The following is a 25,676-nucleotide window of genomic DNA, read 5'->3' on the forward strand; positions in this document are numbered from 1 at the left end:
AGAACATGTGGCCTTCTAGATGTTGCTGGGCTATAACTCCCAACATGTTTGACCATTGGCCATGTAACTTGTCCAACAACCCTGCCTTAAATCATCAAATGAAAAGTATCATATGATCACCAAATATCAGCAGCCAGAATAAATAGCTTATGAAACAGAAAGCCTAGACTAGATGATAAAAACACAGACTAGATGATAAAAACTTAAATTTGAGACACCCCTAACATGTTATCTCTTGAAACTTGACTATGGAACTCAGGCTACACAAAGGAGCCAGCAGCTTATCTGGAGGGGGCCTTAACCCAGGTTTACAGTATGGTTTCTCATAGCTTAATACAGGAAGAGAGTGAAGAGGAGACTCTGGACTCTACTTAAGAGGACAGTGTACAGTTAACTTGTTATGCCTAAACAAACCACACATAAAACCACCCAATAAATATTATGCTGCAGCATAAGGACAGTAATAACAATATAATCAGAAAATCAACAAGCCCAGAGGCACAGAAATCTCTTACATCCTTCTGGGCAACACAACTTTCTGAGCGATGGCACAAAGGTCTCTGAAGCATCTTTCCATTTTATGATGGAAGTGATGTTATTTCATCCAAGGGCTCTAAATCATCACTAGCCAACTGCATGCATTGAATGGGAAGTAGAGCTACAGAAGCTGGCTTTCGCAACTCTCATGCAAACACTTTTGTGCCAGCCATAATGAAATGAGTATGAATTCCATGTGTGGGGCAGGAAGAAACAATTTTCTATGTGCTCATCGTGTATTTGTATACAGGAAAGCTTGCTTACTAAGGAAACTTTGATGCAGGTGAAATGACAGCCAACTGTTCTGCGGCCTTGAGACCTTAATGCACAGTGAGGGAAACTCCCATTCGCTGGTGCTCCCTGTCAATTATAAAAAAAGTCATTACCAATCACATCATAAACAGATATTTATTCGAAGCAGACAACACTTAGCTTTAACTCTCATTCAGCTGCCTCATTATAAAAGTATTATTGGCCAAAGGGCTTTGCTCGTGCAGTGAATCAAGGCTTAAGTTCATGTAAAAAGCTTAGAGCAGGGGTCGGCAAGGTTTACCTCACCTGAGCCGGTTCACTCCAGCGGAGATGCCTACATCGTGCGCGCGCTCATGATTTCCTGCATCTGCGCAGACACGATTTCTGGCACCACGGAAGCGAGTCCCCACGCCGCACTGCGCCGGTTTAGCACAGTGCGTGGGGACTCACTGAGCAGGCGGCTGAGTTCAGGGGCGGCTCGTGGACCGGTTAAACAACCCCTGTGGGCCGCTTGTGGCCCATGGGCCTTAGGTTGCCAACCACTGGCTTAGAGAAATCCATTAGGGAGATGACTGGTGCCCAATTCAAATATGGGGTAAGGAGGAGGGATTCTTTTGACTCTTAAGGCATTTTAAAAAGACAAAAACAAATACTGGATGAACAAAGCAACTTGCTCCAATTCTCTCTCTCTCTCTCTCTCTGTGTGTGTGTGTGTATGTTTGTGTGTGTATCCAACTAAGTGCCAGTCAGAGTACACCCATTAAAAGTAATGGGCCAAGTTAGTCACATTCAATTCAATGGGTCTACTCTGAGTAGGACTTAGTTGGATACAACCCTATCAATGAAGGTTAGGAGAAAAATGCTGCAAATAGGAACTGGGAGAATTTCAATTCAGTTTGCATTTAAAGACAAACCTTTCAAACTTGAACTTTCTGAAACAATTCAAGAACTGCCACACAGCTATCCTCCACAGTTGACACTTATGCAAAGTTTGTCACACAGTCCTCCAACCAACTAATGTTTACACATATCAGGGGAATGCGTGTATAAAAAAGGTACATTTATGAAAGCAGTATACAAAAATACATTGTATAAAGTTAAACTGCTTGTAAAAATGAATATAAAAATATGCTTATTGGGAGAAATTTGCACTAAAATGTTGAATAATTTTCACAAGGATTGTTTTACAAAAAATTGCTGCAGAAATGTGGAGAAATGAATTTACGTTTGGCTAAATTAGAAACTGAGAGGACTGATACTAACATATTTTTCCATCCCTAGCAGCAGGGTAAAGGAGTAAGTAAGAAAATACATAAATTCTGTGAGGAAAAATATTCAAAATAAAAACCATGACTTACAGCAAGCACTGATCCGTTTGGGCACCTGATTTTTTTGTCACACTTCGCACATCTTGTCTAGGGTACAGAGGATTTTTTTTTTAAAAAAAGGAGAGAAGTCAGTTGCATGTTCACAGCACGTTAACAATTATCAGTCTCAGCTACAGGAATGCAGAGCATACAAGGTAGAAGATGAAATACACAGTCCATTAACTGCCATTTCCCAAAAGCTAAGATGGTAGAGTACATTCTTAATGGCTTTGCTGAATTTTTAAAAAATTATGTGAAGCCCCATTATTCCTCCTAATATCCAGTGTTGTGGTCACAGGACTCTTCCTTCCTGAAATGTCAATCCCTTTAAATGGCAACTTTTTGTGTGACTTTCTAATTTGTTTTAACAGCCTAAGGATCCCTAGACTATGAGACCTTTGGTAACTGGAATCAAACTCTTCAATTTATATTATAACTACATGATTCTCTGGAACCTAACCCATAGACCTTTGGCAATGTGGCAAAACAATACCTCTAAAAAAATTAAAAGCAATGGTTTTGGCATTCTTGGGTCTGCTCATTGAGCAGCAATGCCAAGAAATAACACCTCATTTCATGAGGATCATTGACCAGCAGCCATCAGATATTTAGTCCTCAGACATTAGGGTCTGTGTTTTTGCTGTTCTCCTTTCATATGAATTCATATGGCAGAAAGAATTGGCTTTAGACAGATATACGCTCATTCATTCATTCATTCATTCATTCATTTTCTTTGGCAAATTAAGTTGCTTCTCAGTGTGGGTTCCTGCAGCTCAAGACCAGGCAAAGCAGGGGGCTTCCGGGTTCAGCGCCAGCGTCGATCGGCGGGGTTTCGTCTCGTCTCCGAGACGGCCCGTCTCTGCTAGGAGTGGGGAGGGCAGCGAGAGCAACGCTGCGCCCCTTAGAACCTCGGGAAGGGCGTCCCGAGGGCAATTTGCTCGGCACAGACCCAATCCGGACTCCCCAACTCTTCGGTTAGCTCTAATAAGAGCTCCGGAGCGAGGAGGGTAGAAGTCGCGGGGGCCATTTTGAGCGGCAACGTTATTCTAGCAGGGAGAAGCTTCAAGCCGAAGGCGGAGAGCGCTGGATTCTTCCGAAAATAAAACGATTGGAAAAGACTGTAAGTAACCTCATGATTTGGATTATAAAACAATTTGGTCTGGGAGAGAGGGGAGAAAAGAGGAAGCCACCCCCCCCCCACGGCAACAAAGAGACAGTAAATAGAAACCCGAAGCCATAAACAGAAGATTTGTAATTCAAAAGGATCCCTCAAAGGCATCAAAGAGAATATCCCCTTTGATGCAGGGTGAAAAGGGGAGAGAGACTGTGGTTTATGACTGCCCTGCAGCAATGAGGTAAAGCCTAAGAAAAACCTTTCTTTCCCTCGGGAGCCGGCAATCCAGTGAGTTGATCAGGATTTATAAGTCAATTTTTACTTCACTTTGTATTTCTGGACTTTGTGGAATTTCTTTTTTGGCTTAAGTGCTTGTGAAATGTGAGTTCGAACTTTATTGTTAACAAGACTTGAAGAATGCAGCCAGCTTGTTAAAATGGAGTCGAGAAAATAAACTGTGATCATATTCCACCCCACGTGATAAGTTTTGACCTTGGCAGGACTGAAATATGTCAACAAAAAAGTGTTCCCCTGAGTTCCAGCGGTCTGTTTTGACCTTAATGTGGGAAACAAGAATAGAGTTATGTCAAGAGGAGACACGACGACAGGAGTTACAGCAGAAATTTCAGGAGGTGATGGCGGAATATGATTTTCTAGGAGATGAAGCTTTTGACACTGAAAAAGAGCAATGTGAGAATGACAATGATGGGGAAGGAAAAGATGAAGATGAGGACTGTGATGATTCAACACAAAATGAAACACACCATGAAAAAAATGACGACTCTACTCTACAAAAAGTTGGATGGAGTGCCCTGCCTTTGAGGGGGGCACGATTGGTATTATTGGAACTCCAGAACGCCCACAGGGAAGAAGGAAAAAATATGCAGAGAAGAGAAGAAATTCAGGGGTCCTGTATGGTGACCTGGATGGCAAGAGACTGTAAACAGGGGGTGGGGTGAAGGGAAAGTGATGTTGTGATTATAAGGATGGATTAACAGGTTTATAACTGGTCTGCTGATTTTGGAATTTGCTGGATTGGGGGGGGTGGAGCCGGTAATCGGGGATGTAAGGTTAAATTGAGAATAGTTATAGTTTTAAAAGTGAATGGATTTTGGAAAATGTGAAAATATGGAGGCTTATAGAGGGAGAAAAAAAAAATTAGGCACGGGAAGAGAAAATGGGAGTTTGAATTTTCAGTGATTTGAATATTAGATGAAAATGTTAACAATTGATTTATAAGTTGTATAAGATACAAAGGTGTATTTTTATAAAGTAAGAAACTGTTGCAGATGATAAAAAAGGGATGAAAACCGGGGAAGGGGGGGAGGGGAAGCCCATAAAATATGGTTTTTCAACTATGAATGCAAGAAAAATTTTTCTGTTTTGTATTGTTTTTTTCTTTTTCTTTTTTTTCTTCGCCCTTTCTTTTTTCCCTTTTTTTCTTATTTCTATTTTTCTCTTTTTTTGGTATAACAATAGATGGTTGGATGGATGTCCTCCTGCGTACTGCCCTGGTTTGCTGGAGCTCCCTGGTGGCAGGGGGGGGCTTTGGGGTCAGGGGAGGGGGAGGAGGACAGAAATCCAAGCATAAAATGGACCATTTCTGACTGTTCACAAACATGGGATACTTCTGTGGCAGGGGAGGACCCATGTGGGTGGGTAGGAAGGAGGTGGAAAAGGGGTTTAAGTATGTACCGTTTTTTTTGTTTTTTTGTATTTTGTAAAATTAATAAAAAGTATGTTAAAAAAAAAAAAGACCAGGCAAAGCAATGTAGCAGCATGTGTTAAGATTCTTGGGGAAGGGACTTTACAGTTAGTGATGTCCCCATCTCAAATGGGTTAGAAAAGGCATCCCCAAACTTCGGCCCTCCAGATGTTTTGGACTACAATTCCCATCTTCCCCGACCACTGGTCCTGTTAGCTAGGGATCATGGGAGTTGTAGGCCAAAACATCTGGAGGGCCGCAGTTTGGGGATGCCTGGGTTTGAAGGTCAAATACTTCCTCGGATCCACAATTGGAGGCTGTGTACTTCGGCAACCTGCTCCAACTGAGTTCAGTCACACCAGCACTTCAGTACACTATGCTGCACTTTACTCTCTTCGATTTTTGACACACAACTTCTAATTTAAAGGTAACAGGAAGTGAGCTGTAGGGCCGCTGGTTTCTTGTCCCAGTCCACTAAGCTGTGATTGTATGGAAAGTTAAAGGGGGACTATGGACCATACAGGAGACACCAAGCATGTCTGATAATGTCCATGGGCTCTTTTGAGTGTCTTGGGGCAACAAAAGTTTTTTTTAAAAAATAAATAAATGGTGAGCACTTCCAGTGACTGCAAACATTGCTCATCAGTGGAGAAAATTGACAGCACCAAGTGAAAGGAATGTGAGCCACCCAGTAAATAGATGTCCAATAAGAGGTATCAGAAAAGAATTTGCGTCTCCTGATGTAAAAAGATTGGGTCATACATGTGTATTCAGAAGCCTTACTCCTAGGGTAATTGAGTATAGAGCATTGCTGTCTGAATTCCAAGTCGCTGGAGCTTATGTAAAATAATGTCAGGCAATAATTATTACAAGTGAAGAAGGGGATGCAGCTGGGGATTTATAGGCAGAAATGTTTCTGAATACCAGCTGCTAGAAACCACAGGAGGAGTGCTCTTGTGCTCAGGTCCTGCTTGTTGGTTTCCCAGAGGCATTTGGTTGGCCACTATGAGACCCGGATGCTAGAGTAGGTGAGCCATTGGACCGGCCCAGCAGACTGTTCTTATAGTTATAAAATCAAATTGATCATTTTAGCCGTGTCAAATTTCGTTTTCCATAAACATGCTAAACACAAGGAGTGACTTTAGCCATATCACGGTGGCATGGCTATGAGAATTCCCTGGGCAGTGCGCAGCTGTGCAGCAAATGCCCACCCCCCTCCCAGAGCCCCAAATGAGCAGATATTCTCAATGAATGACCCAAACCAATTGGCAAAGAAACCTATCATGCCCAATTAATTAGTTCTGCAGTAACCATCACCAAACATGTAAATGTAGTACAAAACAAGAAATTGCAGGTTTCTAACACTTTACCTTTTGCACTGTTGTGCTGTTGATACTACAACGGTTCTTTTGAATTTGCAGGACTTCAGAAACCCCAATCAACATCCCATTTGTTGTTTCAACAAAATGACCATTCAGGAGAACTTTGTTTACATAGGCCTGCAGTAAGAAAGGATGACAGCTGCGATGATGAGCAGAGACAATGTATTAATCACTGATCTGCAATTCTTCCACAAAGGTCACCGAGAAAACTTTAGCAGGTATAGTAAAATGCGCTGCTTGTGACCAAGTGGTTTTAGGGATGCAGCCACAGTCTACGAGCAACCCCATCATTTGAAAAATGTGACCGAATTAGTGGCTTCCTATAAAACCATACATTGTAGAATGGAAGCATAATTCACCTCTCATTCTCACCTGAGTAGCGTTTTTGTAAAACATCAGCCAGTAGGAGAATCCTAGCATTGATGTTTTGTGAACTCCGCTTTTCAGGTCGGTGGCCAACAGTTTAACTCCAAGAACAACATGGTATTGTACAGTGTCCAAGTCCTAGAAACCAAGGTGTACAGGAAACAAAATATTTCGTCATTTTAAATAAATGAACAAAAGCAGCGAGATAACAGCTGGAGATAGGTAAACATAAGAAGCACATGCCATTGTGGTAGTCAGTGATTCTGTTTGATAACCAAGCCTGTATCTAGTAATGATTCTTTCGCTGTTGCTTTGTTCCATCAAATATTTAACCTGTGCACCTTTATTACTATTATTTAATTAAAATGTTAATGTAGAGGAATCTACATTTCTCAGCTCAGTCACCCTCTTCACAACCTGAGAAGTAAGTAGTTATTATTCTTATTATATAGGTTGTGGAACACTGGCAGAAACACAGCCCTTTGCCAAATCCATTCTGTGAATTTGGCGGGACTTAAAGCCAGATTCCTTACCAACAATGGAGCATACTAGGGTTCATAGAATACTTGTATACTGAAGGAGAATGCTAAAGCTATACTCAACCAATAAATAAATGGGCAATGTTTTATAAATGACTGGTTATTAGTGAGATATTAATTTAGATGATTATTAAAATAACTCTGAAGAATTTCAACCCTCTGTTTGATTAATTGCATCATTACTTCTATCTTGCTATATTATACACACACAAACACACACACACACACACACACACAGTGTGTGTGTGTGTGTGTGTATATATTGCCTTAGTTTGAATGAGGTAGAGGTGCCTCGCAGGCTATGGAATTTCTAAATGGAAGACAAGAGTTATGCTAACCTGTGTATGAATGGCTTTACATGTGAATTTTTCACCTGCTCTGGAAAGTGTTAGTGAATTGGCGCCATTTACCATGCATGCAGTAGGAAGTTCATGTGTAAAGAACATGAGATACAACATGCCTTCCATTTAGAAATTTTGCAATGCATGAATCAGCCTTTACTCATTCATTCATAAGGTACGTAGTATACAAAATCTGATTCAGTGATGATGTGGCATTAGCCCCAAAGAATAAGTACAGAGACTTGTAAAAAGAAGTAATAGCTAGCATGCATGCATACATACATACATACATACATACATACAAACAGACATACACAGTTCTTACCAGCTGTGTAATATTAGCATCTTGGCAATACTTCTCAACTGAACCATTTCCTGGGACAAAAATAGTGTATTTTTCAGATGACTCAATCTTTGCAATCAGATGGTATTGCTGAAAATTTCAGAAGAATACAATTAACAAGCAAATGTGGTCAGCAAAGATTATAAAGCAAGCAAAAGAAAACTTAGGGGGGAAACCAAACAACTCTGCCAATTATATGTTCAGATACATTTAGTTACATTTAGGAGAGTTTCAACGTAAAATGATTTAGAGAAAGAAAGGCATGCTCTCTATTTTTAATAGGGCCAAACAACACACTGTGCTTATTGTGCAGAGTACAAGGAAATCCTAGATTTTCTTTGATTAACTCCAGGCATGGGATGTCAGTCTTAGTACTGTGGCAAACAATGAGAGGAGGTTTATCCCTTTCTCCATCAGTCTCTGGACAAATTTTGGGGCTGCTGCATGGCTATGGGTTAGGGGGGGGGGCGGAATCCCATTGGTGCAATGAGTTCTGCATTTCACAACAGTTTTCCACTGTTCCCTTACATAGATTATACATCAGTAGTTAAACTAATGCCCGTCTAAAGTTGTGGACTACAACTCCCATCATCCCTGACCATTGGCCATGTTGATTTGGGCTGCTGGGAGTTGCAGACCATAACATCTGTAGGTCCCCATGTCAGCTCCCCCATTATAAACATTTGTGTTTTGAAGATGAGCAGGGGGAAAAGGAAACATTTTTCTAGTGTTTCATCAGATGTCCTTGGCAGTGACAGGATTACAACACTATTAGCCATCACTTTCTGGGTTTATCAAAATGTACTCCCTTTGTTTCCTGTTATTTCCCCCCACCAAGACAATGTGGGATTGTTTTAGAACTGGTCTTCCTCCATACACCAACAGAAGCCACTTTCTGTATCCAGGCAGACTAGTACAGTACAACAATTAATGGGTTCAAATTACTTTTGAAAGATGCATTTAAATGCAACGCAGCTGACGTACTCACCTCTAGCAGCTCTTTGAACCTACTGAAGGAGGGTGTCGCATTAAGTTGCTGCTGCAGACTTGGGGCTCTTGGAGGGATGTCATCCAAGGTGGGCAACAAAACCTGAGCAGAGGAGGACATGAAAATAAAATGAGACTCAGTGGTGTAGAGCAGCACAAATATAGGGAGAGTGCAGCTCTGGAAGTTTTTCCACAGCAAAAACTGTAGTATACTTCTCTTTTTCGTGTGTGGGGTGGGGACAGGTTGAAGGACAGGTTTTCCCTGGGACACAATCCCCTTGTTAGGTAGGCTAGGCTCAGAGAATACTAGCTCCAGGTCACCCAGTTAACTTCATGGCTGATCAATGATGTGAGATCAGCTGTCCCCAGTCAAAATCAAATGTGTTAATTGCCACACCAGTCTTCTGCCACCTCGTTGGAAATGTTTGCTAAGTGTGTGGATCAATTTAAGGAGAAAGATCAACCTTTAGAAGTCAATAAATAAATTCTGCAGCTTGGTTGCTATCTACCTGGTGAAACAGCTCTAGATAATCTCAGTATCCGCTATAGCTTTGGGGCTGATACATTTCTGTTCAGACCTTATAAATCCTCTTAACCAGAAATAGAAAGAAACATGTCAAATGCAATCTGTCAATGTACCTTGTTGATGATATAAATAGTGCTGTTAATAGCAGGGATGTCACCCAAAACAATACTTGCATTCTGAATTGTTATGGCCTGGAAAGCAAACAGAATCAAACTTTAGGCTGCCAAGAATTAATGGATAATGCATATTTACACAAAAGTGCTGCATCAGACACACACCTTAAATTGTGTAACATTTGTCTTGGAACACTCTAGTTCTGTTCCACAAAATCTATTCACTACCAGTACTAACCATGGGATTTTATCCTTAGTTTCTGTGGGAACTCCTATCGCCTTTTAAAAAATACTCCCCCCCCCCGCCAAACACACACACCACAGTCAGTCTCCCAGTAGCAGAGGCTCACTTATTCTGCTTACCAATAACCCAGCTGCATGCACACTATACATTTAAAGTACACTGAAAGCACATTATAATCTGTGTAATCCTGGGAACTGAACATGTCCCACCAGCCTAAACACACTGCAATTTCAAGAAAGTAATGTGTTTTCAGTGTATGGTGTGTCTGCAGCCAGAGTCATGAAATATGTCCATATGTAGAACTCAACCACTACAGTGTGGGATTCGATGGAGCTGTGCCATTGGAAATGGGTCTCAACTTAAAATGAACTTCATGTGGCGTAGAAAATAGATATAGATATTTCACCCATGTGGGCTAATTAATAATAGACTTGGATGGATTCCTAGATCCAGGGCTTTTTTTCAGCTAGAACTCACCAGAACTCAGTTCCGGCACCTCTCAGGTGCGCACTATTATAAGCTAACAAGGGAGGCGTTCATCGTGAGTTCTGACACCTTTTTCTAGAAAAATAGCACTACCTAGATCCAAACACACTATCCAGTTAGAGAGTCCCAGCAGAGTTTAAAAGTCACAAAATGTGTATCCTCGGCAAAGTGTTAGGAATATAGGCTGTCAGACCTTTTTAATATCCAGTTTAGTCCACTTACAATACTTCCCTGTTTCTACCCTCTCACAATGAACACGCCACAGCGGTTAGTAAGCTTAAATGCTTTACTTACAAATGCCAAAGGTCAGACTCATGTGTTACTCCAAGCAGCAGCAAGAAGAACACAGGTAGAAAATTCTTGGTTACAAAATACAGAAAAATACTTTTGACCATGCAGTCTGGGCTTGCAGCAGTCAAGCCCAAACATGTTGCCTGGTCAGTTTCACATGGTGGAAGAGAGTGAACAAAGGAAGCTTTATTTCCTTCTTCGCTGAAGGTGATGGGGGTAACCTAACTAAGTCTAGGAATACAGTTCTGTTGTCTAACCCCTTCATGCATTAATTAGCCCTATGTTTGCTAATTTCCCACACTTCATAGAACTAAACCTACAGTTTTAACTTCTGATTGTCACCCACATGACTAACCATTATTTAGACTGCAAGTCTAAATTCAGTACACCCATTCCAGTCTGGATTCCAACTGGACTTTGGGAATGAATCGGCCATGACTGATGGCCTTTACTGAGAGAGAGAGAAAGAGAGAGATATATAACAGGAGTGTGATACTTTAATTCTTTTCTCTTGCTCAGTCTCTTCATCGTCTAACCCAGGCACCCCCAAACCTCAGCCCTCCAGATGTTTTGGACTAAAATTCCCATCTTCCCCGACCACTGGCCCTGTTAGCTAGGGATCATGGGAGTTGTAGGCCAAAACATCTGGAGGGCCGCAGTAGGGTACGTTATATAAATACGTTTAAAATGTTAAAATTGTTTTTTAAAATCTCTTACCCCACTGCTGTTGTTAATTTTCCACCTGATCCGTGGGCTGAGGGTGGGCAGGTCCTGGCCCACATATTTCTTAAGTTGCTCAGTTGTGAAAGAACCCAGAAGGAAGTGGCCCCTGCAATTGGGTAAGGAAAGAGCATTCAGAATATTATTTCCTAGGGAGTTAATGGCCAGAAGAAACCTTTCAGTTCAACTAGGTTGCATTTCCCTATATTTGTCCAGTTATTTTGTACCAGCATCCTCTAAATAGTTCAACAGTTATTTTTGAGGTCTTCTCTTTCCACTCAATCCAGAATATGAGAGGCCAAACTGTCTCCAGGGACTCATATCTCTTTTGCTGATTCTATACTCTTTTGTCCCATTTGGAACAAGTTTTACTTGCTTTATAATGGTAATGGTTTTATCTGTTTTTATAACTGTATACTGTAGTGTTGTAACCCACCCTTACAGGATGATATGAAGGGTGCATTAAGAAAGCTTATAAACAAACAAGCGAACAAACTGCTTCTCAGTTGAGCACTGAGAGAGTTCTTAACGGTAAGCGAGGCTCTGGCTATTCTTGTACTAAGAGCACTATACAGTAATTGTGTGCTGTATGCAGGAGGTTGAGATCCTTTGACCCATGGGCCATACCTGATCCATCAGGGATTCCAATTTGTCCCACAAGGTTATTTCCCCTAAATCACACTTGTCTATCAAATTTGACCCACTAAGGTTGGATATGCTATTCTTCGCAAATATGGGGTTTCATCACTGAAATAGTTCAATGTGTATGCCTACCAAGGTCCTGCTACAGCTGTACAAGGGACGCAGGTGGCGCTGTGGTCTAAATCACTGAGCCTCTTGGGCTTGCCAATCAGAAGGTCGGCGGTTCAAATCCCTGTGACAGAGTGAGCTCCCGTTGCTCTGTCCCAGCTTCTGCCAACCTACCGTGTTTCTCATATTTTAAGGCATCCCTAAAAAATAAGGCATGGCAGGATTTTCAAGACCTGGCGAAATATAAGGCATACCCTGAAAATAAGACATGCTGGTACGTACGGTATGGCAGGGCACGCCGCGCCAAGTCCCGACCCAGCGGGACCCGGCAAGGGCAGCAGCGCGCGCTTTGCCGAGCTCCATGCCGGCGGCGGGCTGCTGCTTTTGCTGGTTCCCGCTCAGTCGGGGCTCGGCAAAAAATAAGACACCCCCGAAAATAAGCCATAGGCTTATTTTCTTGAGTTAAAATTAATATAAGACATGTCTTAAAATATGAGAAACACGGTAGCAGTTCGAAAGCATGCCAGTACAAGTAGATAAATAGGTACCACTGTGGCAGGAAGGTAAACGGCATTTCCATGTGCTCTGGCTTCTGTCACGGTGCTTCTGTTGCGCCAGAAGCAGTTTAGTCATGCTGACCACATAACCCGGAAAACTATCTGTAGACAAACACCAGCTCCCTTGGCCTGAAAGCGAGATGAGCACCACAATGCCATAGTCTCCTTTGACTGGACTTAACTATCCAGGGGTCCTTTACCTTTACCTTATAGCTGTGCTGCCAGTCTTTGCTTCTTTGATTTTCTGGACCTCGTGGTGGATGTGCACAGAGAGAGAAAAGTGGGTGGGCAGGTGCATAGTGCTGCTGAATGCCATAAACTCACTCAACTCACTTATGAAATGTGCACATACACATACCATTATATGCAATGCCTGGGCAGCAGTGAGACAGAAGCAGGAAAAGGCAGCTCTATAAATTTTTTAGCTCTGCCTGGTGATGTCCAAAAAGATCACTTGTGAATCACGGCTCTGATTTCCTCCATTAGCTAAAACCCTGCAAGTTGGGGACTACCAACGAGGCTACCTCATTTCACAAAAAAATTACTGACGAGGGGCAGAGTTCATGTTTTGACTTATATCTTTTGATGCAGAGCACACAGAAACTTACTCTTTTTTTAAAGGAAAATAGAAATCCTGAGCTCCTGCTGACCTTGACCCCCCACCCAAAATCCAACCCTTTCTACCAGTCTGTTGGAGGCCCTGGTTCTGTAACTCTTGGAGCAATCATAACTATATTGCAACTCCATGCCCCTGCTTGTGGTATTTTCTGACCATCTTAGATCAAGAGAATAGTCATATATAGTCACACCAAACCAATTTAGGTAAGTAAGCCCAAAGGGTCAATGGTACCTGACAAGTAATAATAGCATGTCTGGCTGTAGCCAGAAATCTTTTTCATCCTTGCTCAGGTTTTGGATGGCTTCTTTCACTGGTACCAAAACTGTCAAGTTGGTTCCTTCAGGGATGCTGAAGAGGGATTTCTTTTGTCCAAAGCAAAAAGCAAAAAACAAAACATAAACATGTATTCTTGCTTTATTATCCTCCTTTGCCAATTAAAAGATAGGGAAGAGATTATTTATTATCCATATTGCCATCTCCCAACGAATTGATTCAACTTAACCAAGGGGGGGCACTTCCCAGAGCCACTAAAGCTATCTTTAATGCAACATCTTTAGCTATTTTAATGAATATGTGCATATTCCAATAAGTAGGCCTCAAAGCTGTAGTAGTATCTTGTCTGACTGACAACATGATCTTCATATTCATCAGCAGAGGAGGGCAAAACTACAAAGCTCTATCTCAGGCATCCCCAAAACTGTGGCCCTCCAAATGTTTTGGCCTACAACTACCAGGATCCCTACCTAACAGGACCAGTGGTCAGGGAAGATGGGAATTTTAGTCCAAAACATCTGGAGGGCTGAAGTTTGGGGATGCCTGCTCTATCCTCTTCTTTACGGAAATCAGTTTTGTAATAGTATGGACTGAAAAGTATGAACACTGGAGTCCAGGGCAGCGCCTATCCATAAGGCTGTCCTGTCCTCATTAATGTATGTTGGCTGATTGACTACTCATCAGAAAAGTATGTTAAATGAAACACAAAGGATGCCCAGATCGTTGTCAAGTATCTAAATGTTTGGATGCCCCAAGCACCTTTCCTAATTATATGGCACATGCACTGACCGAGTCTTAGCCAGAAATAAACACCCAGTTTCTTTGTTTTGTACCTTGTTGTAAAATGCAAATAGAATACTTCCACCAGCCCTCAGTAGTTTTCGGTTGTTATACAATTTCTCTCCCACCAGCAAACAAACTTAATTACTTTGAACATTAAATGTCTTACCTTAATCCACCCATAGAAGTCAGAAAAGTGGTAATTCCTTACTAACTCCTTCAAAAAGAGAAGACAACAGATTTTAAAAATTAAAAAAATAAACAAACAAGTGTAGGCTCATGAAAAGGTATACAGCTAAAGGTGTTAAACTCATGTGTGAACCTTAATTAAGTGACAGGCCAAAAATGAATACAGATGAATTTTGCCCATTGAATTTAGAATCCTACTCTACCAAGTCAAGGTTCCAATAGCCTGATGTAAATAGGAACCAGCCAGGTGCCTCTGAAAAGCTTACAAACTAGATGTCAGGAGGACACAGGAGCCGCAGTTCAAGTTTCCTCCTGTCACTTTCTTCTCCTATCTGCCTTGAATGAAAGCACAGGTGAGCTGGGGGTGGAACAGAAGCATTGAGCAAGGTGTGGGAGTGACGTTGGAGGAAGGGTGCCCAGAAATTTATGAATGGAAGGGAACGGACTCTGGAAGAGGCTAGAAAACAAGGCAAGGAATGTAGGAAGAAAACTAAACTGGCTCTAAGTAGAAGCAAAGAGGAAAGATATTAATTCTGGGGGTAAAGTCCAACAAGAATTAAAGCCATCCAGAATTTAAAAGCTGCAGAAATAAAAACGATGAGTTTGTGAATTGGCTTCCTCCTCTTCTCTTCTCTTCTCCCCTCCTCTCAATGTCCTCCTTCTCCCCTGTTTCAACTCTATTATGCCCACAAGATGGCCATTTTAAGCTCCCTCACAAAAACATATTTGCTACGGTTCCTGGGTTACAGTGGGAAATGTGGTGAGAGAGATGGGAATTTTTTGGTAGAATGCTATTTTTTCGTACAGCAACACTTGATAAATTGTCCATCTACTTTTTATCTTTTACTTGTGGGTATTACAACAAAACCAGAACAGAAGATTTGAGAACAGTACTACTCAGCTGTTCATGTCTCAATGAAGCAATACTCCAGGATTTCAGAGAGGGTTATTCCCAACCCAACCTGCAGAGGATAGGAATTGAACCTGGGAACTTCTGTTTGCAAAGCATGTGTTCTGTCACTGAGCTAGATGGCCCTTACCATGTATGAATTCACTTTGCTTTCTCACCTCTTAGGATAGAATAGAATGTGCATTTTTACCTTCATTATATTTCCATAACATAGAACTCCATCTCCCATGTATCCATCAGAGCAACGGCAAGCCTTCTCTCCAGTACTAAGAGACTGGCATGTTGCCTATTGGGTTTTTTAAAAAGCAACAAAGCAAAACAACTCTCAGCAGGATAATTCTCTAATAAAAGAAAAAATGGTTCAGTACTGTCCACACAGGAAGCTTGTGGTTAAGCAATGACATAAACCCTGATTTCCTGTGACACAGGCTAGGGCTTTTGCTACAATAAACATTTTCCATCTTCAGTGATCATGTGTTGGAGAACCTTATTTTCTCTGTACACAAACTAAATTGCCTGACAATAAAAATATATACTATGTGCAAAGCACCTATTCCCAGCAGACATTGCATACTTAGCACAACCCATGAACCCCCACATATTCACATGATGATGATACACCTGAAACAGTTTTATGAGCAGCCCTCGTGGTTCCATCAATTTAAAACTAAGGGCAAGCCATTCATTTAGATGAAGGACCAAAATATCATGAAAGTGTTAAGTTCGTTCAGAATCTGGATTCCGCTCAGCACAAACAAGCATTCACCTTACAGATGGGAGAACAACCTCTGTGCTTTTCTCCATTACTTTTGTTATTGCAAAAGTCACATTTGGGGGAAGTGGAAACTGTCTGCTGTTCGAAAGCACCAAATCAACTTTAGTTATGCAACCTTAATTTGCCAGTATGTGGTTGAATCCCACTGGAAAACAGTGACAGTTTTGAAAGTGCCCACAGCTCACTCCCCCCCCCCCGGTTGTTTATTGTTATTATTATTATTATTATTATTATTATTATTATTCCTGAAGGAGCATCTCCACCCCCCATCATTCAGCCCAGACACTGAGGTCCAGCGCTGAGGGCCTTCTGGTGGTTCCCTCACTGCAAGATGTGAGGTTACAGGGAACCAGGCAGAGGGCCTTCTCAGTAGTGGCGCCTGCCCTGTGGAAAGCCCTCCCATCAGATTTCAAAGAAATAAAAAACATGACATTTAGAAGACATCTGAAGGCAGTCCTGTTTAGGGAAGTTTTTAATATTTGATGTTTTATTGTGTTTTTAATGTTCTGTTGGAAGCTTCCCAGAGTGGCTGGGGAGGCCCGGTCAGATGGGGCAGGATATAAGTAAATAATAATAATAATAATAATAATAATAATAATAATAATAATAATAATTTTAAAAACTTTAAAACCTGGTCTGGCCAGAAGCAGCTCTGGGACAAAGTACAAGTGTGTGCATAAAAATCAGAAGACTTTCTCAAACTACCATCACCTCTCAAAAGCTACTGTTTGCTCCCATCTAGTACCCATCCTCAAAAAGCAGTTTTCACAAAGCAGCATTTCTTGGACTTTTCCAGTTTCTTACCAGTTCATGGCAGCCACCATTGTCCACAGAGCAAGGAGCAACAGGGTCACAGCTGTAGCCATCGCCATTGTAATTTCTCTTGCATATACAACTGCTCTGAATGTAGAAATAACAAGAACTATGGTTACCAATTGTTACTAAAAATTATTCTCCAGAACACTGCTTTTTTTTAAAATGTCCCTTTTAAAAAGTCTCCTCAACTGCTCCTTGAAATATAGAAATAAAAATTGAACGCTGGTATGGGAATATTTGGCTAGCGCTACAGTGAACAAAACAATGTTGAACATAACAAAGGTACACTGAGGTTTTTAAGTTGGCGGCAGCGAGTGAGCGGTGGTGGCGGCGGCAGCGCCCATAGCTGAAGGCTTCAGCTGTGGGTGCTGCCGCCGCTTGCTTGCTGCAGCCACTGGGGAGCTCACAGCGTCCCCTCCGGGGGGGAGGCCCCTGAGCTCTCCTTTTGGCTCGCGCTCCTCCCGCCTGTGGAGGGGACGCTGGGGGCTCCTCGGCGAGCGAGCGGGCGGGCGGTGGCGGCAGCGCCCATAGCTGAAGGCTTCGGCTGCGGGTGCTTGCCGCCACTACCGCCGCCGCTCGCTCGCTGTGGCCGCCGCCGCTGGGGAGCTCTCGGCGTCCCCTCCATAGGCGGGAGGGCGCTGAGCTCTCCTTTTGGCTCGCGCTCCTCCCGCCTGTGGAGGGGACGCTGTGAGCTCCTCGGGGAGTGAGCGGGCGGGTGGCGGCGGCACGGGGGTATTGCGGGGCAGGCTCGGCAGCGCCCCCTCCATTTTGGCGCCCTAGGCAATGGCCTAGTCTGCCTAAATGGACGCACCGGGCCTGCCTGTGGGGGACACCCTATTTGATGTAAGTATTAGGAACCCCCGCCTGGATTGACCACGCATCACTTCCAGCGGGTGGGCCCAAGCCAGACCTCTTTCATCTGTATTCAATAAAGTTGTGGCCTGTTTTTACCCCAAACCCAGTCTTATTGGTCTCTTATTTATATGGGTTGGGGTATGGGAAGTCCGATGCCTTGTCCTGCAAGTCTTCTGAATGCAATGCAATGCTGTATTTGGCACTGGTCAGGAGTCTGAGCTGAGGAGGTCTATACACATAGGTCTTTGTGACTCGTAACTAAAGTGTGGATTTCAGAGGTTAGGCCAGAAGCACAGTCCCAAGAGCCTTTCAAATGTGTGATTATACCCCATCACATGTTAAGGTATGAAGGCCACTCATGTCATCTTCACAGTAAAATGTACTAGGTATCCATCAATATTTTTCAGCAAGACAGCAAAGGATGTCAACTACACCTGTCCAGGCCCAATATAGATGCAGTCAGCATTGACGTGGCAGCCTCCTCTGGTTTCCATTGCACAGTTGTCTATAGCAATACAGTCCTTTCCATCCCCAGTCCAGCCCTTATTACACTGGCAGGTTGCTGTTCCAGGGCCTGCACTGGTACACATGGCCTGATCAGAAATACGAAAAGAGCAAATAAAGAAGGGATCACAATCATGATCCGAGTAATTTTTTAATTTTCCAAATTGCTTAGAAAGTCTTGATAGAAATAGAACTGCTTTGTTGCAAATCACTGCCTTAGCTTACAGAGAGGAATGGCTTTGAAGTGTTGAGAAAATGCAATCATGTTAGCAATTAGCTGCCCAACTTAGGTCCAAACTACATGAGGTATTGGACATTCCTTCAACCCCCTTTTGCTGCTAACAGAGCAGCAAGGAAGGCTGGGGGTTGGATTCGGATTGAACTGTGCTGTGGTGCTGGGGGAAGAGGTTCTGACATTCCCCCCTGTGCGACAAGCCTTGATCCAAATTGACTTCCTAAAGCTGCTATTAGCTGTGGAGCAGAAAATATACAGGCAAAATATGAGAGTGCCCTATTATTCCATCAAAAAGGAGCTCTGGCTCCTGACCTGTCTTTATTCTTGGCCATTGTCCAGAAACTCATCAACTTTAAGATGTGGAAGAAGAAAACTCTGCTTCATGAGATATGCATTCCCTGTTTATGCTTTCAAAGAAATTTCAATTTTCCTTTGACTATCAAAATTAAAGGTTTTTGGTTTTTTTGGTGGGGTGGTATATCCAAAAACTGAAGTAGGACAGCACAGAACTTTCTTGAAAAGATTGGCTTCAGCTTGTGCAAGGTTTGTGGTAATTGCTTTTGTCTCACTTCAAAGCTAAATTCCCATCTAGTCTCTTCTTGCAGACCTCACCCACACTAGAGATTAACAACAACAACAACAACAACAACACATTTCAGTAGCCTCCTTCTGTATGCATCCTTTGGCAGTAGTATGCAAAAATGCTCTAGAAGTAACAGAAATAGGACCAAACTACCCATAAACTACCCATAAAGGGACGCAGGTGGCGCTGTAGGTTAAACCACAGAGCCTAGAGCTTGCTGATCAGAAGGTCGGCGGTTCGTATCCCCGCGACGGGGTGAGCTCCTGTTGCTCGGCCTCAGCTCCTGCCGACCTAGCAGTTCAAAAGCACGTCAAACTGCAAGTAGATAAATAGGGACCGCTACAGCGGGAAGGTAAACAGTGTTTCCGTGTGCTGCTCTGGTTTGCCAGAAGCGGCTTTGTCATGCTGGCCACATGACCTGGAAGCTGTACGCCAGCTCCCTCTGCCAATAATGCGAGATGAGTGCCGCAACCCCAGAGTCGGTCACGACTGGACCTAATGGTCAGGGGTCCCTTTACCTTTACCCATAAAGATCAGTTATATTTAACTTTTCTCTGCCATTTTTATTTCTACAAAAAGCAGTCACAGGAAGCTGTTAGAACAGGCTGCTGCTGCTTAACCCTTTTGGGGGGCCTGCAAGAAAGAGCAAAAGATACGGAGCCTTGGATATTTTCCATTGCAGGGCAAAAAGTATGGTGGGGGATGCAATTTCAAACAGGAAAATAACCAAATGAGAAATGGTTAGGCTTCTCTCCTCACCTACCCAACCGATCACTACCAGTATTTTGTTCAGGTTTTCTGTTAAAATAAAAAGTCAAGGCAAATGGGTATGAAATATTGTTTGCCCCTTGTGATCTACACTAAAATATTGCAACATATATATACATACACACACACACACACACACACACACACACACACACACACACACACATATAGACAGTTTCCTATCACATGTACATTTAAAAATAAGATGAAGCTATTCAACACACATAAGATTTTCAAAACATTATGAACAAATCATTAATGTTCATGCCATGACTCTAAGGATAGCATCATCTTAATTTTACTACTTCATTGATAGCCAGTTTGAGTGAAAGCCAGAAAAACCCCTGATCCTTGGCTACAGCCGCTAGTGATTTATTCTAAAGTATTTTTCTCAGGACACATTCTTCGGAAGAAGCAGGCTAAAGATGAACAAAAAGTAGACAATCAGTACCAAAAGCTTTACCAACATACGTTTTCTGAACATCCTCCCCGTTCTGGCTTGCTGCAGACATCAATAGGCTCACATGAAAACCCATCCCCTTCATATCCATCAAGGCAGACACACCTTGGGAATAAGTAAAGGCAACTGTTAAATCACAAAGCAGGAATGTCTATTGACATCTCATCATTCAATTTAAGCACATACTGTTCAGAGGAATGGTTGCAAACATCTACATTCCTGTGTACTGTACTTAGGAAACAAATTCTAAATCAGGCATCCCCAAACTTCGGCCCTCCAGATGTTTTGGACTATAATTCCCATCTTCCCCGACCACTGGTCCTGTTAGCTAGGGATCATGGGAGTTGTAGGCCAAAACATCTGGAGGGCCGCAGTTTGGGGATGCCTGCTCTAAATCCTGATTGTTTAAAAATACCTCTTTTCTCCTCTTTCCCTAGCCTTAAAGTCATCACTTTGAATCTCTCTTCTCCGACTTTTTGGAAAATTGCTTTTCAAAGGGCAGAGGAAAATATAACTGATGGTCTTTTCTCTAGACTTGCTCAATAAAGTCTTCAGGAGAGAGGACATGGCTGGCAAGGCAGGGGCAGGTGGTGGAAGGAAAAGTGATACACATCTCCCACAATTCGAATTAGAGAAGGGTTCTAATCCCTAGTCTAGCTATGCCTGAAGAAACAGGCGACATCAGTGAAGAGGCATACCTTACAGTATCGTTCCGGATGCAGACTGCATTCAAATGGCAATTCAGAGGGGCATCATTAGAAGAACCACACTTCTGAGAGCTCCTGTCACAAAATTCCCCGCTGTAGCCACCTTTACATGACCCAGGCTGGCACACACCCTTGCTTCCAGGTCTGTTATCACAAACTCCATGGACGCAGCCACAATCTGCCAGACACAGAGAGAATAAGTTCAGCTGCTAAACCACCATCCATGACAACTTTTACTTTTGTATTTCCACCACATACTTTCTTAAATAACTGTAAATTCTGTCAAGCCACTTTGGTCACCACAAGGAGATGCCTAGAAATTGCAGTATCAAGGCTGAGCCACTGGAGTCAAGGAACATATGGGAACACACCAAGGAAGAGTTTGCTGCTCAGGTACAAATCTATCCCAAACAGGAAGTCTTGTATAGCTTTTCCTATCCAGAATGGCTTACTGGCACAGTCCAAGTGGGCACAATTCTATGATTCCATGGTCATTTAGGAGTCTGAAAATACTTGACTGACAGCAAGGTGTTCCAAGTGACGTTCTGACAGCTTACCACACAGTATTGCTACACACAGAACAGAAGCTACCCAGTTCTATATTAGTAGCTCCCAAAATGTAGAATGTCTACAATGGCCGCTTACCACCCTTCACAGTGAGCAGCGGTTGCTGCCTGATACAGTGCCTCCTCTCCTTCCAAGTGTGCCACACCATCTTTGGTTGCCCCTCCCCCAGCCACTGCAGATGCTCACGGGGTTCCTACCAAAACCTGTTTATTCAAACGGGCCAATCCATGGCGGCCCCAGGGGGGCATGGCGTGGCGAGCGGACCTGAGGGAGGCAGGCTTCCCTCAGGTCCGCTCACCATCTACTTAGCCCAGCCAACCCCTGAGTGGGGCAACAAATCAGCCAGGAGCGTCACCCATCCTTTCCCTCCCTGCATTGATAGTCTATTACTGCCCTAACCATTTTCTTTTCAGCTAGGAGTGGTCTTTTGACGGTCGCTGTTTTCGAGGCAAGATACAGGTTTCGCCTTCCCCATAGCAGTAGTCACAACTTTGGCGGTTTAGGCCTTGGTCTTTCATCCCGTCAGGGCGTGGTGAAGTGGTGACTCACCCACCCCATTCGCTGCAGCATCAATAACAGGGTACCCCTTTAGAGGGGTCTGGAGGGAAGTCTGTGTCCAAAGAGGCAGTTGCGTACGGCTAGCAGGTCACAGAGCTTCCCTCAGCATTTGGGAGCCGTCCGCGTAAACCTGTGTTTTGCAACGGATCCACCCCCCCAAATAGACCCTGTCATGCCTCAGTCCCCAGCAGGGAAGCTGATATACATCCAATGCCTATGCCAAGGCTTCCTACATCTGAAATCAATAAAATTGTGGCCATTTTTAAATCCCGGACATTTGTCGTGTCCATTCATTTACCACTCAGTAGTCAGGCGCGCTAGGTGAGAGCACTCTGCAGCTGGGCATCCAAGTAAGGAATACCGGAAAATGCCCTATACAGAGTCAGACCATTGGTCCACACTCTCTGCTGTTCGCTCTCAAGTTTCATGAGGTCACTCATTGCAAGAAAGTTAAAGACTCCCAAGTTAAAGGTTATGGCTTCTAGGTAGGCGAGAGAGGCCGCAGAACTCTCAGTTCAGCATTCACAGTATCAGAACATGCCAGCAAGAAACTGGATTCCTCCTCTCACTGACACCTTCAGATTTCCATGTCCAAGAAAGCCCTGAGGATATCTGGCTGCTTTCAGAATGTTCCAAACACCCCTCCCCCCCCAAAACCCCACCCCTTTGCATCCCTATGTAAAAATATACAATATTACAGAACTCTAACATCAATGTACTGTATCTAAAAATCATCCTTTTGGCACTACCCTAGCACTGTTCTCTAGGGGGAAAGTCCTGATCATGGTCTCAAATATTCCCAGCCTTGATTTACCCTGCCTGAGGTTTCCCGTCACCCATCAGGCTTGCTTTCCTGCAGATTCAGTGTCACAGACCTTCATCACAGTTCTCTCCGTGCTTGTTTGGGTTTGAACAAATGTGGCAGGCAATTCCTTTGAAATTCTCAAAGCAGTGGCACTGGCCGTTCCCGCGAATCCCATCATTGCACTGGAGAGGAAAAATCTGATTTCAGTGTGCTAAATGAGATATGATGTCACAAGACAAAATGCAGAATATTGTAATTGTAGGGTACTATGCAATGGTTTAGGAGCTGGGAAATCCTAAGCAGGCACCCCCAAACTTCGGCCCTCCAGATGTTTTGGACTACAATTCCCATCATCCCTGACCACTGGTCCTCTTAGCTAGGGATCATGGGAGTTGTAGGCCAAAACATCTGGAGGGTCGCAGTTTGGGGGTGCCTGCTCTATAGGCATGTCAGCCTCATCTGCACAATACATTAGCAGCTGCGTCATAACACTTTAAACAGTTGCAGCTTTGCCAAAAGGATCCTAGAAACTGTGATCTGCTAAGGGTGCTGTGAGTTGTTGGAAGACCCCTAATCCCCTAATACACAGGGGGGGGGGGGAATTAGAGTTGTTTAATAATCAATCCCTCTCCCCAGGGAGCTCTGAGAACCGTAGCTCTATGAGGGGAATAGGGGTCTCCTAACAGCACACTTAACAAACTACAACTCCCAGGACTCTTTGGGGGAAGCTCTGATTGTTTAGTTGAAGACTTTTCAATGTTGGTGGAATGCTCTCCTGAGTGAGATGGGCCTGTTTCTGCCACTAACTTTCAGGAGGCATTTGAAAACATTCTTATTTGCACTATATTTATAGCTTTGGTTTCTTTTGGAAATTCTTGATGCTACTAGGTAGCACCTGGATCAAAATGGATTACAAAGGGGCATGGCTCAAACACATATCCCTTCAGATAAATTAGCTGAAGACTAAGGGATCTGATGACAAGTTAACAACCAATCTACCCAACAACCCAGGAGATTCTCTGCTACTTACAGTTCCTTTGCCATAGCACGGATTGGTAAATCCACTAGGACATGGGGTGCAGGAAGAACCAAAGAACCCTTTGCAGCATCCAGGTACCTAGCAAGACATTAATGACATCACTTGGACGACCTCATCAGCCCTGATGATTAAACAGACATTTGATAGCAGTTTCAACTTCTAACCCCTTGCTTCATTTTAATTCCAGGGAACTATAGGACAGTGCTTTGCTGGCTGCTTCCAGACAATTGGTTCAGCAAGTACTTAATTTGATTTATCTGCAGGGAGGTTAGATGGTGTTGGCTATTTAATGAACATTCATTCTGATTTGTTTGTGGGAAAGTTAGTTGATGTTGATCACCACCACCACCACCATTTCATTTGTATGCCACCTTCCCATAGTTAAAACCATGCTCAAGCCACCTTACAGCATGAAAAGATTTACACCAGGCTTCCTCAAACTCGGCCTTCCAGATGTTTTTGGCCTACAACTCCCATGATCCCTAGCTAGGAGGACCAGTGGTCAGGGATGATGGGAACTGTAGTCTCAAAACATCTGGAGGGCCGAGTTTGAGGAAGCCTGATTTACATAATTACAAATGTAACAAAATAATCCTAAACAATAAATAAAACCTATCAAAAACACAACCCAATTTGAACAATTTGCACATCTAAAAATAAAGATTAAAAAAAATGCATTAAAGCAAGTGTGATGTGGAATGCTCTCCCTGGGGAAAGAGGGAGGCTCACCTGGCACCTTTGTTATGTATCTTTAGGTGCCGGGCAAAAACATTCTTCTTCTCTCAGGCCTTTGGCTAAATGAACAATCTATGTGGCCTTTTAAACAGTTGTGTGGGGGTTGTTGTTTGTTATTATGGTATGTATTTTTGTGTTTTTATTTTGTAAACTGCCCTGTGATCTTCGGACAAAGGGTGGCATAGAAATTTCATAAATAATAATAATACTAATAATACCCCACACAAAGGGTGGCATAGAAATTTCATAAATAATAATAATAATACTAATACCGTGTTTCTCATATTATAAGACATGTCTTATATTTATTTTTTCCTCAAAAAAAAAACATTATGGCTTATTTTCAAGGGATGTCTTATTTTTTTCCTCCTCCTCCTGCCGCGGCCGGCATTGCTGCTGCGCCTATCACTATGTCTTATTTTCGGGGTATGGCTTATATTCCTTGAATGCTTAAAAATCCTGCTATGGCTTATTTTATGGGTATGTCTTAAAATATGAGAAACAGGGTAATACCCCACACTTTCCAGTCAACTTCCCCATTGCTTTCCTTATTGAAAGCTTTTGGTGAAGAGGGCTTGCTGTGCAAGACCTCCCAACCAGCTGTAACTGTGCAACATGACTTTGCCCGTGAATCCCATTCAAAAATAGCAACCATTTGGAATCCCCCAGCGATTGTGAAAAGGGACGTGCACAAGCTTGGACTGTCCAGTGCCCTTCCCCCTATTCTTCATCCCTTCCTAAGGAAGATCTTCACCATATATTCCATTAAAAAACTGACTCTCCTCATGAGAGAGACAGAGAGAGATTGGTCTTTGTTCATTTGTTTGTTTATTGTCTTAATAAAGAGGCCTGTGTTCCCTGCCAAATGGCCGTATAAA

General features: G+C 43.0%; 1 protein-coding gene across 1 annotated transcript in view; it reads right to left on the bottom strand.

Annotated features, from left to right (window-relative positions):
* The window catches only part of STAB1 (stabilin 1), a 103,984-nt gene that overhangs the window by 43,953 nt on the left and 34,355 nt on the right, over positions 1-25,676 (bottom strand). The window contains exons 21-37 of the mRNA XM_035106132.2: positions 24,055-24,141; positions 23,095-23,206; positions 21,086-21,272; positions 20,399-20,492; positions 18,272-18,430; positions 16,971-17,066; positions 15,582-15,677; positions 14,462-14,509; positions 13,471-13,601; positions 11,311-11,422; positions 9,573-9,650; positions 8,935-9,036; positions 7,929-8,036; positions 6,730-6,861; positions 6,346-6,474; positions 2,148-2,204; positions 802-897 (exon numbers count right to left, since the gene is read on the bottom strand). Coding sequence (XP_034962023.2) covers positions 802-897; positions 2,148-2,204; positions 6,346-6,474; positions 6,730-6,861; positions 7,929-8,036; positions 8,935-9,036; positions 9,573-9,650; positions 11,311-11,422; positions 13,471-13,601; positions 14,462-14,509; positions 15,582-15,677; positions 16,971-17,066; positions 18,272-18,430; positions 20,399-20,492; positions 21,086-21,272; positions 23,095-23,206; positions 24,055-24,141 — 1,824 coding nt within the window. The remainder of the gene's footprint in view (positions 1-801; positions 898-2,147; positions 2,205-6,345; positions 6,475-6,729; positions 6,862-7,928; positions 8,037-8,934; positions 9,037-9,572; positions 9,651-11,310; positions 11,423-13,470; positions 13,602-14,461; positions 14,510-15,581; positions 15,678-16,970; positions 17,067-18,271; positions 18,431-20,398; positions 20,493-21,085; positions 21,273-23,094; positions 23,207-24,054; positions 24,142-25,676) is intronic.

The sequence above is a fragment of the Zootoca vivipara genome, chromosome 2 (assembly GCF_963506605.1).
Source record: "Zootoca vivipara chromosome 2, rZooViv1.1, whole genome shotgun sequence".
In the NCBI taxonomy this organism is placed as follows: Eukaryota; Metazoa; Chordata; class Lepidosauria; order Squamata; family Lacertidae; genus Zootoca; species Zootoca vivipara.